A 15,622-nucleotide genomic window follows, 5' to 3' on the forward strand; every position below is an offset into this window, starting at 1 on the left:
TTATATTTCTTATTTTGAAGTGAAAGAAGGGAGTTAAATTGCTTCAGAAGAATTGATATAAGGATACTCTCTAAGTCTCTCTGAAGAACTTTGGAATCGATTTTGAGACACTGGAGACACTAGCACAGGACTGCACAGCATAATGTACCTTACCTGCATCAAAGTGATGGGTTCTATAAGCAAAGCAGAATTGCAGTAGCTCAAAAGAAGCATGAGATGTGTGAATTTAAAGACATCTCTATTCCAAATGTTCATATGGATTATTTGATTAGAACTTTCTGAGCTTGCATTTGTCTGATCACATCACACTTTGATCTCAACTTAGTGATGTTATTTGGACAATAACCATCGCTCTCAGTCTTACAAAATGATCTCTACAGAAATTGATCTCCTGGATAACTTTTAGTACAAGATTTTATTTCAGAGCAATAGATGGCTTTTAAAAAAAATCAAATAATAAAGTTCAATTTATACCTTCTATATATGTTCTACTAGAGGTATGAATATAGTGTGACTATCTTGCTTATAAAGTGCACATAAACCAGTTAGTAAAGCAGATATTTCTCTTAGTGACTGAAGCCCTCTTCCTTCTGGTAAAATGAAAATGAAACCCAGATTAATAAGGAATATTTTCTCATGTATCAATTGTTCCTCTCTATCCCAGAGCCACAGTGATTCACAGTAAGTAAAATCCACAATTTACAATTCCATTCAATGGAGCTTTGTTGCCATCATGACTTGGCAGATAAATACCACAATGGCATTTGCCCTCTGGCAACAAGATACCAAAAACATTTTCAAGTTTTACAGGCATGACTTTGTGCTTCATTGGCAACTCTCCCTTAAAGTCTCCCAAATGCAAGTCAATAACTCATTACACTAATATGCAGAGCCTGCATACTGAAACTGCATGGATCATTTAAATAGCTAAATTATCTATGCTGTGCACTAATTTCAACTTTAAAAAATCCAATTAAATGCCTTCTGAATAAATATTTCTAGATTTATAGTCAGTTTTTTTCTACATTAAATAAAAACCTAAATTTGGAGGCTCCAAGATTTGGACAATGAGAATATGGAGCTAAGAATTCAAATCAAGATTTTAAAACAGAGCTATACAATGTTAAGAAACAAAAGGGACTTCAGAAATCGTCTAGTATTCCTTCATTTTATAAATAAAGAAACTGAAAGCTGTCAGAAAAAAAAAAGACTTGCTTATCATCCATCATAAGAATAATTAAAAGCAGATTTAAGATGTGAAAGTAAGTCCTCTGCATCCAAATTATCAGTTAATCAAGAAGTACTTCTCAAATTCATATGATGTACCAAGCACTATGCTAATATTACAGCTACAAAAGGGTAAAACAGTCCCTGACTTTCAAGAGCTCTCCATTCTAACACTGAAGACAACATGTATATATAACTAGGGATATACAGGATATAAATACAGTAGGTAGAAGGCAATGTGTGACTGGAAGTCACCAGCAGGTGGGAGAGATAGAAAAGACCTCCTTCCTACAGAAGGTTGGATTTGAACTGGGATCTGATGGAAACCAGAAAATGGCAGAGGTTAGGAGGGAGAGCACTTCGTCCAGTCAGTAAAAAGGCAGATTAAAAATATGAAAGGTCTTGTTTTAGGGACAGTCATTAGTTCAGTAGAGAGATCAAAGAAGGAAGGAAGTTGGAGGAAGAGAAATAGAAGACTGGAAAAGTAGGGCGGAGCCAGATTATAAAGAAGTTTAAATAACAAAGGACTTTATATTTCATTATGGAAGTAATTGGGGAATCATTGGAATTTACAATGTTTATGAGAGAATGACAGAGAGAGAGACATTGTACAATGTGCGTTTTAAGAAAACAGCTTTGGAAATTGAGTGCAATGTGAATCAGAGTCAGGAGAGATTTGCGGGAGCAAGATCAATTAATAGGCTACCACAACAGTCTATCTTAAAAGTGACAAGGGCCTGAAATAGGACAGTGGTTATGTGGTGGGGAGAAGGGGATATCTAGAGATATTATGAACGTGAAAGTAGACTTAAAAATTGATTGGATGTGTGCGATGTGGGATATGGGTGGCTGAGGGCCAAGGATGACATATGAGGGGTATGAGTCTAGTTAACCACGACAGTAGTGCTCTTTACATAAATATGAAGCGGGGTCAAAAGGGAAGGTTTTTTGTATTTTGGTTGTTTTTTGAGGAGGAAGATAATGGCATATTTTGGACTTGCTGAGTTTGAGATGCCTTATTAACATCCAGTCGAAGATTTCCAAAAAGCAGGTGGTGATGTGACACTGAAGCATGGGAGAAAAAGTAGGTAGGATTGGATATATAGATTTTGGAATCATTTCCATAGATTATAATTGAAACATAAAATAATGTGGGAATAATTGGGAGGTCATCTTCTGGAAAAGAATGAGATTGGGGTGCATGTACAAAGGTTTTTTTTTTTTTTTTTTGGTTAAAGAAAAGGACCAACTCTTCACTGTAGTGAGGGAAATGATGGGAGGGATAGTGGAAGAAAATATTTGAGTATTATGGAATTCCTGGGAATTGATAGGAATGGACATCAGGATTTAGATTATGTAGTAAAATTGGATAATATAAACTATAGTGGAGGAGAGAATCTGGAGGTGGCAATGGGGAACAGGCAGTTTTGAGTCTCTCACCACAAGCAGCGAGTTCAGGGTATTATGTTGAAAGTACTTCCTGTAGAGAAAGGTGGTGATGAGGGAAATGGTATCATCAGGATGGCATCAGGTCTCAGTGAGTGGTTTGAGGTAAGTGGGGAAAAATGTTTATAATGAAAAGAAGTTTATTAATTATGGAGCAGGCGTATCAGAGAATACAGTGCAAAGGTAAGGCAGATCTAGATTGGGGCATTGGGGGCTTTGCTTTGAGGCAGATGGAAGTAAGAGAGAGAGAGAAGCTGGAGTTGGGAAATGGGGTTTATACTTTGGGAACTAGAGGTTCAAAACCTCTGGGATGGGGAAAGTATAAGAGTTGGGATTATGGTAATTTATGTTTATGTAGCAAGAGCAAGCTGAGCACCACAGGGACTGAATTCTGTTAGAGGTATAGAACTTGGCTCCTTTCTATATAGTATATTAGCAACGTAGCAATTCTAAGGCATTTCTTGGCCCCAAGATTAGAGTATATTAAAGAGGATTAATGACTGTCCTTTTGATAGCCTCTAAGTGAAACTGTGTGGAGAAAAGCTCCATATCTCTCTCTCTGTTTCTCATTTCTCTCTCTCTTGATCTTTTTCTCTCTGGCTCTTCTCCCTTTTTTCCTCCCTCCTTCCCTCCTTCATTTCTCTTTCCCCTTTTTCTTCCTCTCCTTTTCTCTCCCGTTCCCTCTCCTCTCTCTTTCCCTTCCTCCCTCTCTTCCTTCCTTCGTTCCTCCCTTTCTTCCTTATTTCCTCTTTCTTCTTTTTTTTCTCCCTCCCTTCCCTCCTTTCCTCCTTCCTCCCTTTCTCCTTCTCTCTCCCCCTCCCTCCCTCTCCTCCTCATGCTTTTTTCTATTTCCCTCTCTGTCTGCCTCTCTCACTTGGTTTGGAACCTAGCTTTCCCTGGACTTGGAGGAAGGAGGGAACTTCACGGTCCTCTCTGCTGGGAATATCTCACAGGCCTATGAGAACGTATGTTTGCCTAGATGAAAGAATGAACCACAAGACCCTGGCTGTTGCTTCTGTTTTGTGTCTCTTTTCCCTAAGGACAGGAGATTAAAGAGCAATCCTGAGAGGAGGCTGTTTATGGACTTGATGTCAACTTGTTAGTTGGAGAATTCCTAACTAGTTTTCTGATAAAAGGTGATTTCTAGACAGCTTCTTGGAAAAGGACAGCACTGTTAGTAGGATTTTAAACCTGAAAGATTTAAAGAACTAGGTTTTGCCGGTCAATATATCTGGACTTGTAAGTTTCCAGGCGGTAGGAACCCAAAGTGAACATGAAATATCTTTTAACCACCCTATAAAGTTGTCTTTATCTCCTTGGAGTATATAATAGGAGGGTTGGTTAGTGTTTCATGTTTTAAGTATTTGTCAATGTGTAGTTATGAGTCTTTTGTGTTTTAAGCATTTCTTTCACGTGGAAGAAATAAAAAGCTGCCATACTTTATATCTACGTTGTACACTGAGTATCTTTTCTGTAAGGCAATCTATTAATCGCTTGTGGGAAGTCCTAGATATGAGCCATACCTCAGCTTTACTTAAGAGATTTCTTTTAGAACAGTGGGCCAGGGGAATAAATCATAGAGTATGAGAAAAATGCTATTCTCTTTTCTTTGGGGTCAAGCTTCCCTAAGAACTGAATCTTGGACTACTTGAACTCATATCCTCTTGTGGGAAGAGATGCTCTCTGGGACACTGGTGATCTCCATGTAGTGCCTTAAAAGTGGAAAAGCAAGGGGAAGACTGTGGGAAGATGGTGGAGTATGCTAGAAAATTCCAAATTTTCAAATTTCAAATCTTCAGCTTTCCCCCCACAAACAAAATAAAATTGTGTCTCAGGTCAAACATAGATTGGTGAAGAACAGATAAGATTTGGGGCAGAATAAGACTCCTCCAGGGACAACTCTGAGAAGGAAGAAAAACCCCATGATTAAGGTTTAGCCAGTGTGAAGTGCAACCCCTCCTCCCAACCTCAGCTAGCTGGGCAGATACAGCCAGCTAGGAGTCCTAGGGCTAGCTGGGTTCCAAAGTCCAGGAGTCCAGGAGGATTGAGGAAACCTTTGCTGAGTAGGAACATCAGACCCAGCTGTGCTGCAGAGAGGGGTCCTGGGTGAGAAGGAACTAGCACATGGGGGCAGAGCTTTTGTTTTAGGGTTTCAGGTCAGAGGGTTGAGCTAAAGTGAAGCCAGAGACACCATTCCTCTCCCTCCCATTGCAGGACTAGAGGTGGTAGAGGACACTAATAAGTTCTCATTGAAAAGAAAAAAAAAAAAAAAAAGAAAAAAAAAAAAAGAACAGGCAAAGGAGAAAAAACCCAACCATAGAAACTTATTATGGTAATAGGGAAGACCAGGGTTCATCTTCAGAGAAGGATAGTGAAGTAAAAAAGGCTTCTTTTACCCCAAAGAATAATATTAAATGGCTACCTGCCTAGAAAAAAAAATTCATAGAACTCAAAAGACAAAAACAAAAAAACCTCAAAAACCCCAAAACAGTTAAAAATCAAATGAGAGAGATTGAGGAAAAACTAAAATAAATAAATAAGAACCATCTAAGATAAACAAGAAGATTATAAAAAGAAAGTCAACCAATTAGAAAAGGATATCCAGAGATTTAAAAAAGAAAATAATTCTTTGAAAATTAGAATTGGTCAAGGGAAAGCCAGTGAAATTATAAGAAACCAAGAAATATCAAAACAGAATATAAAGAATGAAAAAATAGAAGAAAATGTAAAATATCTTATTTAAAAACCCCAACAGATCTGGAAAAAAGATCAAGAAGAGAAAACATAAGAACTGAACTATCTGAAAGCTGTGACCAAAAAAAAAAAAAAAAAAAAAAAAAAAAAAAAAGAAAAGGAATCCTAGCACAATAATAATAATAAAAAATAATCAGAGAAAATTGTCCTGAAGTTATAGAACATGAGAAAGTAGAAATAGAAAAAAATCTACCTATCACCATCTCAAAGAGATCCTATAAGGAAGACACAAGACATTATTGTAAAATTTTGAAACTCCCATATCAAAGAGAAAATTTTATAAGGAACAATAACAAAAAAAAATTCAAATATGGTAGGCCTACAATTAGAATCATACAGGATCATTAGCAGCTAAAAGACTGTAGGTCCTGGAATATTACATATCAAAAATCAAAAGAACTAAGCCTAGGGGCAAAGGCATGTTCAGCAAAACTGAGTATAATACTGAACAACAATAACTACAACAAAAAATGGACATTCAATGATCTTGCAGATTTTCAGGATTTTATCTCAACTAAACATGAACTCAATAGAAAATTTAACACATAAGAGTGAACATCAAAGATTAATTTTAAGAGATTCAGTAATAATAAATTGTTTGTGGAAAACTGTTCATGGAAATCTAAACCATATGTCTAAGAATGATATTAGTAATTGGGTAGTCCAAGGAAAAAAGGGTTGGGGCATAGCTGAATATGATGACTCTAAAAAGCAAAACCATTGTTATGCCCTGAATTGCTATGCCCTGAATAAAATTATTATAGCTGTCCCCCCCAATCCTTTTTCCTTGCCAGTAAAACTGGCAGAATTGAGTCAGGAAAAATCTTGAAGCTCTGGCCACTTTACATTCCATTGTATCGTAAAATTCAGGTGCATTATCTTGATCCTTACAAGGATAATTACCTTTCCATTTGAGTATTCCTCCTCACCCCCATGTCTCTTGCCCTCCACCTTCTTATCTTGACTCTTATCCTGTCAGGATATGATCAGTTATGATCCTTTCCTGGAATTGTCCATCCTCCCTGTGTCTTTGTCTCCCTTTCCCCCCATTTGCCTTTGTTTCCCCTATAAGATTGTATACTCAGGTTGTGTATTCTGTTTGCAAACATTAGTTAGCTATAAAAGTTCCCTGTCTCAGTTCCTCAGTGCTGAATGATTTTTGAACATAAGTTCAAAAAAAGTAGAGCTAGAAATCATTGATCTTAAAGTCAAACTTAAAGATTCATTCAATGGAGAAATCTACATTATATGTCATCCATATTAATATTGTTTTAGTTGCATGTCTATATATGTGTATATGCATATATGTGATAGATATGCACATAGGTATATGCATGTATGTATATAAATATGTGTATGTATATACATATATATCACCACCTATATATTTATATATAAGAAAATAATAAGAAAAAAATTTAAAAGTTGCAAAGCACTTAACATAATTATATTATCTGAAGGTGATAGTAACCGTATATGTTAGGTATCAAAGGTATAATTCTCATTTTATAGAAAATGGAGGCTCAGATAATTTATGTGACATGTCTGTGGTCACACAGTTATTAAGTATAAAAAAAATGATTTGAATCCAGAAATCTTGAATTCTTATGTCCAGAAATTCATTCAGTCTAGGGTTGTTTTCCAGGCTTCTACAATACCTTCTATACTAGACCGATTGTGTTCTAGCCTGCATCATTGAGATCACATGTCACTTTTTGTGACCTTCAAATGTTTGCTGTTGTTGTTTTGCACTGCTGTCTAAACAAACACAAAACTGAAGATGGCTTTGATAATATTGTAGATGTAGGCTTAGTGGTGAATGAGATCGGTCTGTTTTTTCCTGGACTTTTATATAATATAATGACATAAAACTGATCCACGATTTAAAGTGGTTTTCATTTGCCAATCAGTATTTTCACACATGACATAAAACTTAGTGTCTATGATCACAGAAGACAAACCATAAGTTCTCAGAGTTGAAAAAGAGACTTCAGAGATCGTCTAAGTCCAACTTGAACCTGAAAAAGGATTCCTTTTATAACATCCCTAACAAGTGGCTGTCTAAGCTCCATTTGAGAATTTCCAGAGAAGGGAAACACTCCCTCTTGAGGCAGCCCATTTCAGTATAAGGCAGCTTTAACTGTTTAAATTTTTCTTATTTAAAATTTATCTTTCTGCAACTTCTGCTTGTTGAATAAGGTTCTGTTCCCTAATGCAAAGAACAACAAGAATACTCCTTCCTGAACACAGAATCCCAATAAATACTTGAAGGCAGTTATTATGACCTCACTTTCCTGACCCTCCTTCTCCAAAGTCTTCTCTTTGTTACACATCTAAATGAAGCAGAAGAAAAAAAAAAACAATGTTGGAATGAAACATTTTGTAATAAACAGATCCAATAAGTCATTTTAAAGATGTTGCTTCTTTGAAATTTTAGAAAATCTAGGTTCAAATACAGCCTAGGACATTTACCTAATTGTGTGATCCTGGGAAAGTTGTTTAAGTTTTGATTCAGTTTTCTCATTGATAAAATGGAAGTAAGGATGACACCTTTTTGAGGATGAAATGAGATAATATTTATAAGATGTTTTGAAAACCTTAAAGTGCCACATAAATGCTGTTTGATTCTATGTATGTGCACTCTGGGGAAAATGCAATCACTGTTTATACTGTACCTATCAAATCCATTGTCCAGTCTACAGCCCAATAGTGGCTTTTGGTCTACTTAAAAAAAAAAAAAAGATTAAAAATACATATATCTTCTACTGTGATAGCTAAATGACTATTACAATTTAACTGTTAATATCTCTCAAGGAGTGAACATTTCCTTATTTGTGTTCAAGAAGGCTTAGCCTTAGGTCTGCTTGTCAACTTTTTCTGGGCTTATTGTTTTTTTGTTTTTCTTAATACTAGGGTTTCCATGTAAACTCCCTGTGGTTGTCATCTTTCCCAGACACAAAAAGAATGCTATTATTACCTTAACACTTTCACCGTTTCTATCCACTCCTTTTGTTCACTCTCCCACTGATCTACTCGAATCCAGCTGGACGTCTGTAGTGCCAGTCGTACCATGGCGACTCGGTGTTTTGCAGCTGCAAGATCTTTCTTTCCATAATTGTCATTTACTGGTGAAATTATGCCTTCAATCACCTGGTACATTCCTTGGTAAGAGAAAGTAGAGATATTTTATCCATTTATGGATATACATAATGGGATTCTGAAATTTATGCAAGTGCTGAAAATCAATGTATCTATTCGTCAGTTTATACTGTTCAAAATCCTATTATGGGAGTATTAGCTCCATTAAACAACATTAAAAAAGAGCTGAATGAGTATATAAACTCCTCTCAAAATTCATTTACAAAACAGAGTCAGGCTAACTAAAAATAAAGCTAGTGAATTCTGAATTCAAACAACTGCACCAAGATAGCAATTTGAATGACAAAATGAAGAATTTGTTATAAACAGTATTGGTTCCTAGCTATCTGCACAATGCAGTGGATTGAGATGGAGTCAGAAAATGTTCAAACTCAGTCTCAGATGCTTACTACTAGTGACTGGGCAAGTCACTTAACCTTGCCTCTGTGTCCTCGTCTATAAAATGAGATGAGGAAGGAAATGGCAGATCACTCTAGTAACTCTGCCAAGAAAACCCCAAATGGGGTCACAAAGAATTGGTCACGACTGAACAACAATAACAACCACCTGCATGTTACTTAATGGGATCATCTCGCTTTCTAATGATCTGGTAACCATAGTTATATATGATTCCTTCGGCCCCAAATTGGTATATTTTTAGAAAAGGTACTAGACCTATGATATTTAAAACCAGTTAAGCCTGGTATGCAATCTTTGCCTGACAAGAGCTACCTTTCTGTCTGGGTAGCTATGTTAGTGAAATATGAAAATAAGTTTGTCGATTGGAAAAACGATTCAGTAGTAAACACTCCAAGAACACATAAGTAAAGATGACATTCTAAGTTTAGAATAAGAGATAACTCATTAAAAGCCAAAATATTACATTCATTTTTTAAGAAATCAGAAACTGGGCCTTGCAGGAAGTAGTCTTGAAAAGCAGGACATCAGAATCTTCCAGGGTGCTTGTGAAGTCATCTTAAGTTTACAACATAAGTGCTTGGGCCTACTCAACTGTTAGTACTTTGGCTGAGGTACAGAACTTGTCCATGAAAAAGAAGTCAGTGATGAGAAAAAGGCTGGGTTTTGAATCTCAGATATGCTATTTATGTGACTTTAGGAAAATTCATTAAGTTTTTCATTTGAATAGATTCAGATGAAAAGATGTGGTTCAATGGTGCCATCTTGTTGGTGGTAATGGGCTCTAACTCTTATTGCTTCTACCCTCTTTGGGTGGGCTGTTACTTCTCCCCAGTCAGTCCATTGGCTCCTCCCTTTGGCATGGCTTTCTCCCCAACAACTTCCTTAGTTCCTCCTCTGGAAGGAATAGTTTTTTTAAACTGGGTTGTGGGAGATAAGGACAAGAAAAATGACAGGATTTTTTCTTCTTCCAATTCCAGATAGTTAGTCACAGCCTTTCCTAGGTTTCTGACACATTACCTGGAAAGGAAGATTCTAGTATTAATTGTTTCCTTTGTTTTCTGGGAATTTGTAAAATAAATCAGTCATTGTCCTTCTATAGCTCTGAGCCCCTAGTTAGAAACTCCATTGGAGGAAATAAACAGCAGATGTGAAATTTGCCTATCTCTTCTCCTGGGCATTGCCATACTGTCTCTATTCTTTGTGTTGGTATGATGACACACACAGGTGAATAATATGGTGGTAATTTATTTATCATGAACACCAGCATAAAAGAGACTAAGCAGAAAGGTTAAAAAAAAAACCCCAATTTTAAGAAATCAGGGGTATGCTTTCTCTAGTAAAGGAAGGAAAGAAGAAAAAAGGAAATACAGGAATCACTCCCTGAAGGTTTATTGTTCACAGGGGTGTTTTAGCAGCACTGATTATGTTAACACTCTCATCTATGATCAGCATCCTTAGCTCTAGGTTCTCATAGATTCCTTCCCTTGATTACACCCTTTATTTAACTCTACCATTTGTCAAGGCAGCTCCTGGGATGCTGCCTCCTCAGTAGTCCTGGGATGTTCTCTTAAGTTTCCCTTCTCATGCAACTCCTGTACTGTCTTAGGACTGGAAGGGCTAGCTTATTAAAATATGAACCTCATTGCGTCATCTCTCTGAGGTAGGGATAGGGAAGCAAGAACAGAAACAACTGGGTGATTTCTGTCCAGATTTCTGCTCTGTCCAGAAAGCCTCCATTTCTAGCATCGTGAACTCAATCAATCAATAACAAGCATTGATTAAGTGCCTACTATATACCAGGTGCTAGGATGTAAATATAAAAAATAAAACAATCCAGAATTGCAATTAGATTATATTCTAATAGGGTATACATATTTTTATATGTGTATGTGTACATATATAAATATAAACATAACAAATACAAAGAAAATAATTACAAATAAACACAAAGTAGTTAAATACAATTTAGTTAGACAGAAAAGGCCCTAGCAGTTGGGGAGTTAAGAAAGTAGAAGGTGGTACTCAAGCCCTTTCTAGAAGGAAGAGGAGGTTGTGAAATAGAGGCCAAAAAAAGGTTCATTCTAGGCATGAGGAATGACAAGTGCAAAGGCATGGAGATGGGAAAGAGACTATCATATGTGAGAGATAAAGCAATCACTTTTGACTACACTATAGAATGTGGGATGGACAGTAATATACTGAAGCTAGAAAAACAAGTTGGTGTAGACGGGATGGAAAATGCCATCTGCATCCAGTATGGATACTGAATGTGGATTGAAACCTACTATCTTCATCATTTTGTTTGCTTTTTCTTTCTCATGGTTTTTTTCTTGTGTTCTGACTACACATGACTAATATGGAAATATGTTTAAAATGACTGTACATGTAAAACCTATATTAGATTGCTTGCTGTCTTGGGAACAGGAAGGGGAAAGGAGGGAAGGAGAAAAAAATTTGGAATCTTACAAAAGTGAAAGATGAAAACTATCTTTACATGTAATTAGAAAAAATAAAATATTATTGGGAAAAAAAAACAGGTATCAGTTTGTAAAATATTTTGAAAGAGAATACATTAAGAAAATTTATATCAATACACATAATATATATAAGTAAATAAGAATCAAAATAAGACAGAATAAATACAATATTTTATATTTTATCTTAAAAGCAACAGAGATACATTAGAGTTAATTGAGTAGGAGAATGACACGGTCACATCTGTGCTCAAGGAAAATCACGATGCAGCCATGGATGATAGACTGATATGTGGAAAGACTTGAAGCAGAGAGAGCAATTAATAGACTGTTGTAAAGATCTAGGGGATAGCAGATTTTATATACTTAGGTGTTTTCTGGGTGAGTAGCGAGAAAGGAATCAAATGAGAAAGAAGTGGAGAAAGACATAGCAAGATGTAGCAACTTATTGAATATTTGTGGTGAGGAAGAGTAGGAACTCAAAGATAATCCTGAGGTTATAAAGATAACAGATTGGAGGAAAAGGTTGTTTCTTAGAGTGAAATAGCAGAGTTTGAAAGGGGATGGTTTGGGAACAGGAAGATACTGAGTTTAATTTTGGCCATGTTAAGTTTGAGTTGTACAGAAAATGCCCAGACATCCAGTAGTCAATTGGTGATGTGGGACTTATGCCCAGACTTAGATCTATAGAGTCATCTGTATAAAGATGATAATTAAACCCATGGGAACTGGTATGGTTATCAAGAGTGTAGAGAAGGAAAATAGAAGAGGATTGGAGGCAGTTACGGGCAACACTTATATTTAGTAAGTATGACATGGCTGATGAGCCAGCAAAAGAGAGGGAGAAGGAATAGCCAAAATGTGTAGGAAGAAGAGAAGTGGAATGAGGTGATATCAAACACAGCCATGAAAGAGAGATTATTCTGGAGGAAACAGTGATCAGTATACTACAGAGAGGTTCAGTAAGATGATGATTGCGAAAAGAACATCAGCCTTTGTCATTAAGAGATCATTGTTAATTTTGGAATAAGCAGTATCAATTGAATTAGGGCAGATGACAGATTGCAAAAGGAGGAAGAGTGAATGAGAGTAGATGAACCGAAGACAGGTAGTATGGAAAGCTTTTTTCTAGTCAAGAAGGAGAAGAGAGATATGAGTGATAGAATACTAGGATCTAATGAAGGATTATTTTTTTATGAGTGTAAAAGACTTAAGCATGCTTGAAGGCAATAGGGAACGAAGCGGTGATGGGGGAGGTTGGAGATTAAAGAGAGAGGATGTTTGAGGTTTTATTCTGATGGGGGAAAAATGGCATCAAGAGCACACATAGAAAGGCTGGCCTTGGAAAAAAGGAAGGTTTCCTCATTTTTAGAGGCTGGAGGAAAAGAGGAGAATGAATGATGATTCTAAGAGAGTTAGAGATGTTGAGGAGAGAAAATGGAGCTCATGTAAAATGATCCCACTTTTCTCAGTAAAGTACAGGTAAAGTAAATAGCCTCACTTTTCATAGTAAAGTTAATAGATCTCAGGTGAGGGATGGTTAAAGGAAGAAGATGTGTGAATGGTCTGGAGAGGAATGAGTCCCTTCACTGCAGGAAGGACCCAGTTGAAGTTGAATAACATTAATTAATAAGGAACCTAGTCAACATGCTTTTGTGTTTATTTATTTTTTTTTTCTGGGTTCCAGCTTATGAGCAAGAAAGGAGATTGTGGAGCAATCCAGAGATGAAGTTTGGGAAAAGATGATGATGATAAGAGAAAAGCAATGAGGTAATTAGTGAGCAGAAGACCTTTTAGGGATAAAATGGCCAACTGTACAGTTGGGATTAGAAAGGGAAGAAAGTAAAGTCAAAGACCGTTATGACTAACAGCTTTAGTAGAGGGACTAGAGGGTGGAGGGATTGGTAGAGCAGAGGGATTATCAGTCCTAGTGAGAACAAAGAATAGGTTTAGGAGGGTTAGAAAGAGATGGAATGGTAGGGGGTTATGGTTAGATAGAAGAATACAAATTTTTTCAATTCAAGAAATGGAACACTTGTTAATAATGTTGAGATCCAATGGGTGACATTTCTATATAGAGCTGAAGTGGAATGAAGAATTATGCCATGGAATTTAAGGATTGAGGAATTAGGGAACTGGGAAGTATGAGAGCATCAGTACAAGATTCTGTATATAAAATTAAAAAAGGTTAGAATAGATTTTATTATCCTATGATCCCCATGGCCAGTCAAAATGGTACAAAAGGTGAGAGGCAAATGACACATCTATCCATGTAACTTATATCCTCAGAGACTTTCCCAGTAGAACAATAGTTCTAGACACAGGTAGCCTTTCTGTCCTTAAGTATCCTTCTCAGAGGAGACCAAGAGTCCAGGTAATTTGGTAAAGCCTCTGGACAGACAATAAGACAACCACAGGGATCAAAGGGTAGAACCAGGGCTCGGATCAAGGTCCTAGGCTATAAATCACATGTGAGAGAGCCTAAAAATCTATGTTGAATTCAGTCAGTTGGTCTTGTTAGTGTATTTTTAAATGAGGGTTTGTTGGTTAGATGCATTCACGGGATTTCCTTGATGGGCCTCTATTGGAGGAGATGCTGGCTTATTTACTCATTCTTTTGTAGAGAAGGCAATTGTATTAAAGCTTGTTTAAAGAAAAAAAAGGAAGCTGACCAAAAATTAGTTTATTTTAAATCATAACAGAATAATAAACAATCTTCTTAAACTTGGTACCATCTAAATTGCTAAAAAAAAAGTTAAAAAGGCACTAAAATGAAAGGGATGTAGTTTTCAAAGAGCTTAGTTGAAAACCTAGAACTGGGCTCTTAATTGAGAAATTCAACAAATGCTTAGTCTGCACAAAGCATTGTGCAAAGTTCTTGTGATAACAAGATGAAATAAGGCATGGACCCTGTGCTTAAGGAGGCTTATATGAGGGATAGTACATGTAGACAAAAATGAAAAATAAAAAGAATGTAGTATATAAAAGGGGCACAAATAAAGCATATAAGAGTTTCAAAGAGTATTTCATCATTTATAGGAGATTAAAGAAAGATTTCATGGAAAATCTGGGGCAACTGAACCAGACCTTTAAAGATACCAATATGTAATAATTCTGTATATATGAAATCTCTTAATACCCATTTTTTTTTTTGTTTTCTGTCATTTCTTTCTACAAAGACACTACATCTGATGATTTAGTTAATCTTTCTGAATTGGTTTGCATACTGAAAAAGCAATGATTACTGTTAGAGCATTGAGATGAGATAAATCAGTAAAAATAAATGAGCCAAGCACACACAAAAAGAAAATCATGAAATAGTAAATCAAGAAAGACTCTATATCACTTCTTATTAACATGGATAGGGAAGCAACAGATTGCCCGGTGATGATAAAAATTTAGACAATGGGTATGTACATATTTTAAATTCACATTAACAGTATTAGATACCTAATGGGCTTCAGTTTACTAGTTGTGATTTGAATTAGATTACCTCTTATGTCCCTTCTAGCTATATAGGTCCTACAATAAATGTGTTTCTGCCAAAAGTTTTCCAAAATCTCAGTAAGAATCCCGGGATCTAGATTTTTTGAATCCTGTTTGTTCCTAAGGCATAAGCCTCTCTCTTAGTTTAGTCAATGGCCCTCATGAAGCTTAACTTCTTTACCACCCACCCTCTTCCTCTCCTTCTTATCCCTTGTCAAAATGCAGTAACAATTCAATAAGCTGTTCCAGCAAACCAGCTAGTTGCATTAACTCTAATTTCTCCTTTTTGGTCTAGAGATGTGGCATTGTTCACTCTTTGTCACAACTTTTTTTTTTTTTTTTTTTTTTTTTTTTAGAATTTTCTGTCTTTTTGAGAAACAGGAGAGCCAATCATGTTAGGCATAAAGTTTTTGGTTAGTTCATGTATTAAATGAAAGGCTGGACGCCTCAGTTTTCTACTCTATAAATTGAGGGTTTTAAGTTTCAGATTTATTATCCTTTTTTCCCCCCTTGTTAGTTCTTGAGAAGTGACTTTCCTAATATTTCCCAATAGATTAACAGTTCTAGACCCAGCAGAGCCAGGCAGCCTTTCTGACCTCAACTATTCAATTAAAGACACACTCCTAGGAATATATATCAGGGTTTTAGTCTCAAGTCTTTCCCCAAGAGAATGGTAA

General features: G+C 36.2%; 1 protein-coding gene across 2 annotated transcripts in view; it reads right to left on the reverse strand.

Annotated features, from left to right (window-relative positions):
* NMNAT3 (nicotinamide nucleotide adenylyltransferase 3) overlaps positions 1–15,622 on the reverse strand; it is a 151,269-nt gene that overhangs the window by 12,845 nt on the left and 122,802 nt on the right. For both annotated transcript variants that reach the window (XM_074301663.1, XM_074301664.1), the window contains one exon: positions 8,405–8,588. In XM_074301663.1, coding sequence (XP_074157764.1) covers positions 8,405–8,588 — 184 coding nt within the window. The remainder of the gene's footprint in view (positions 1–8,404; positions 8,589–15,622) is intronic.

This window comes from Sminthopsis crassicaudata, chromosome 3 (assembly GCF_048593235.1).
Source record: "Sminthopsis crassicaudata isolate SCR6 chromosome 3, ASM4859323v1, whole genome shotgun sequence".
NCBI lineage: Eukaryota > Metazoa > Chordata > Mammalia > Dasyuromorphia > Dasyuridae > Sminthopsis > Sminthopsis crassicaudata.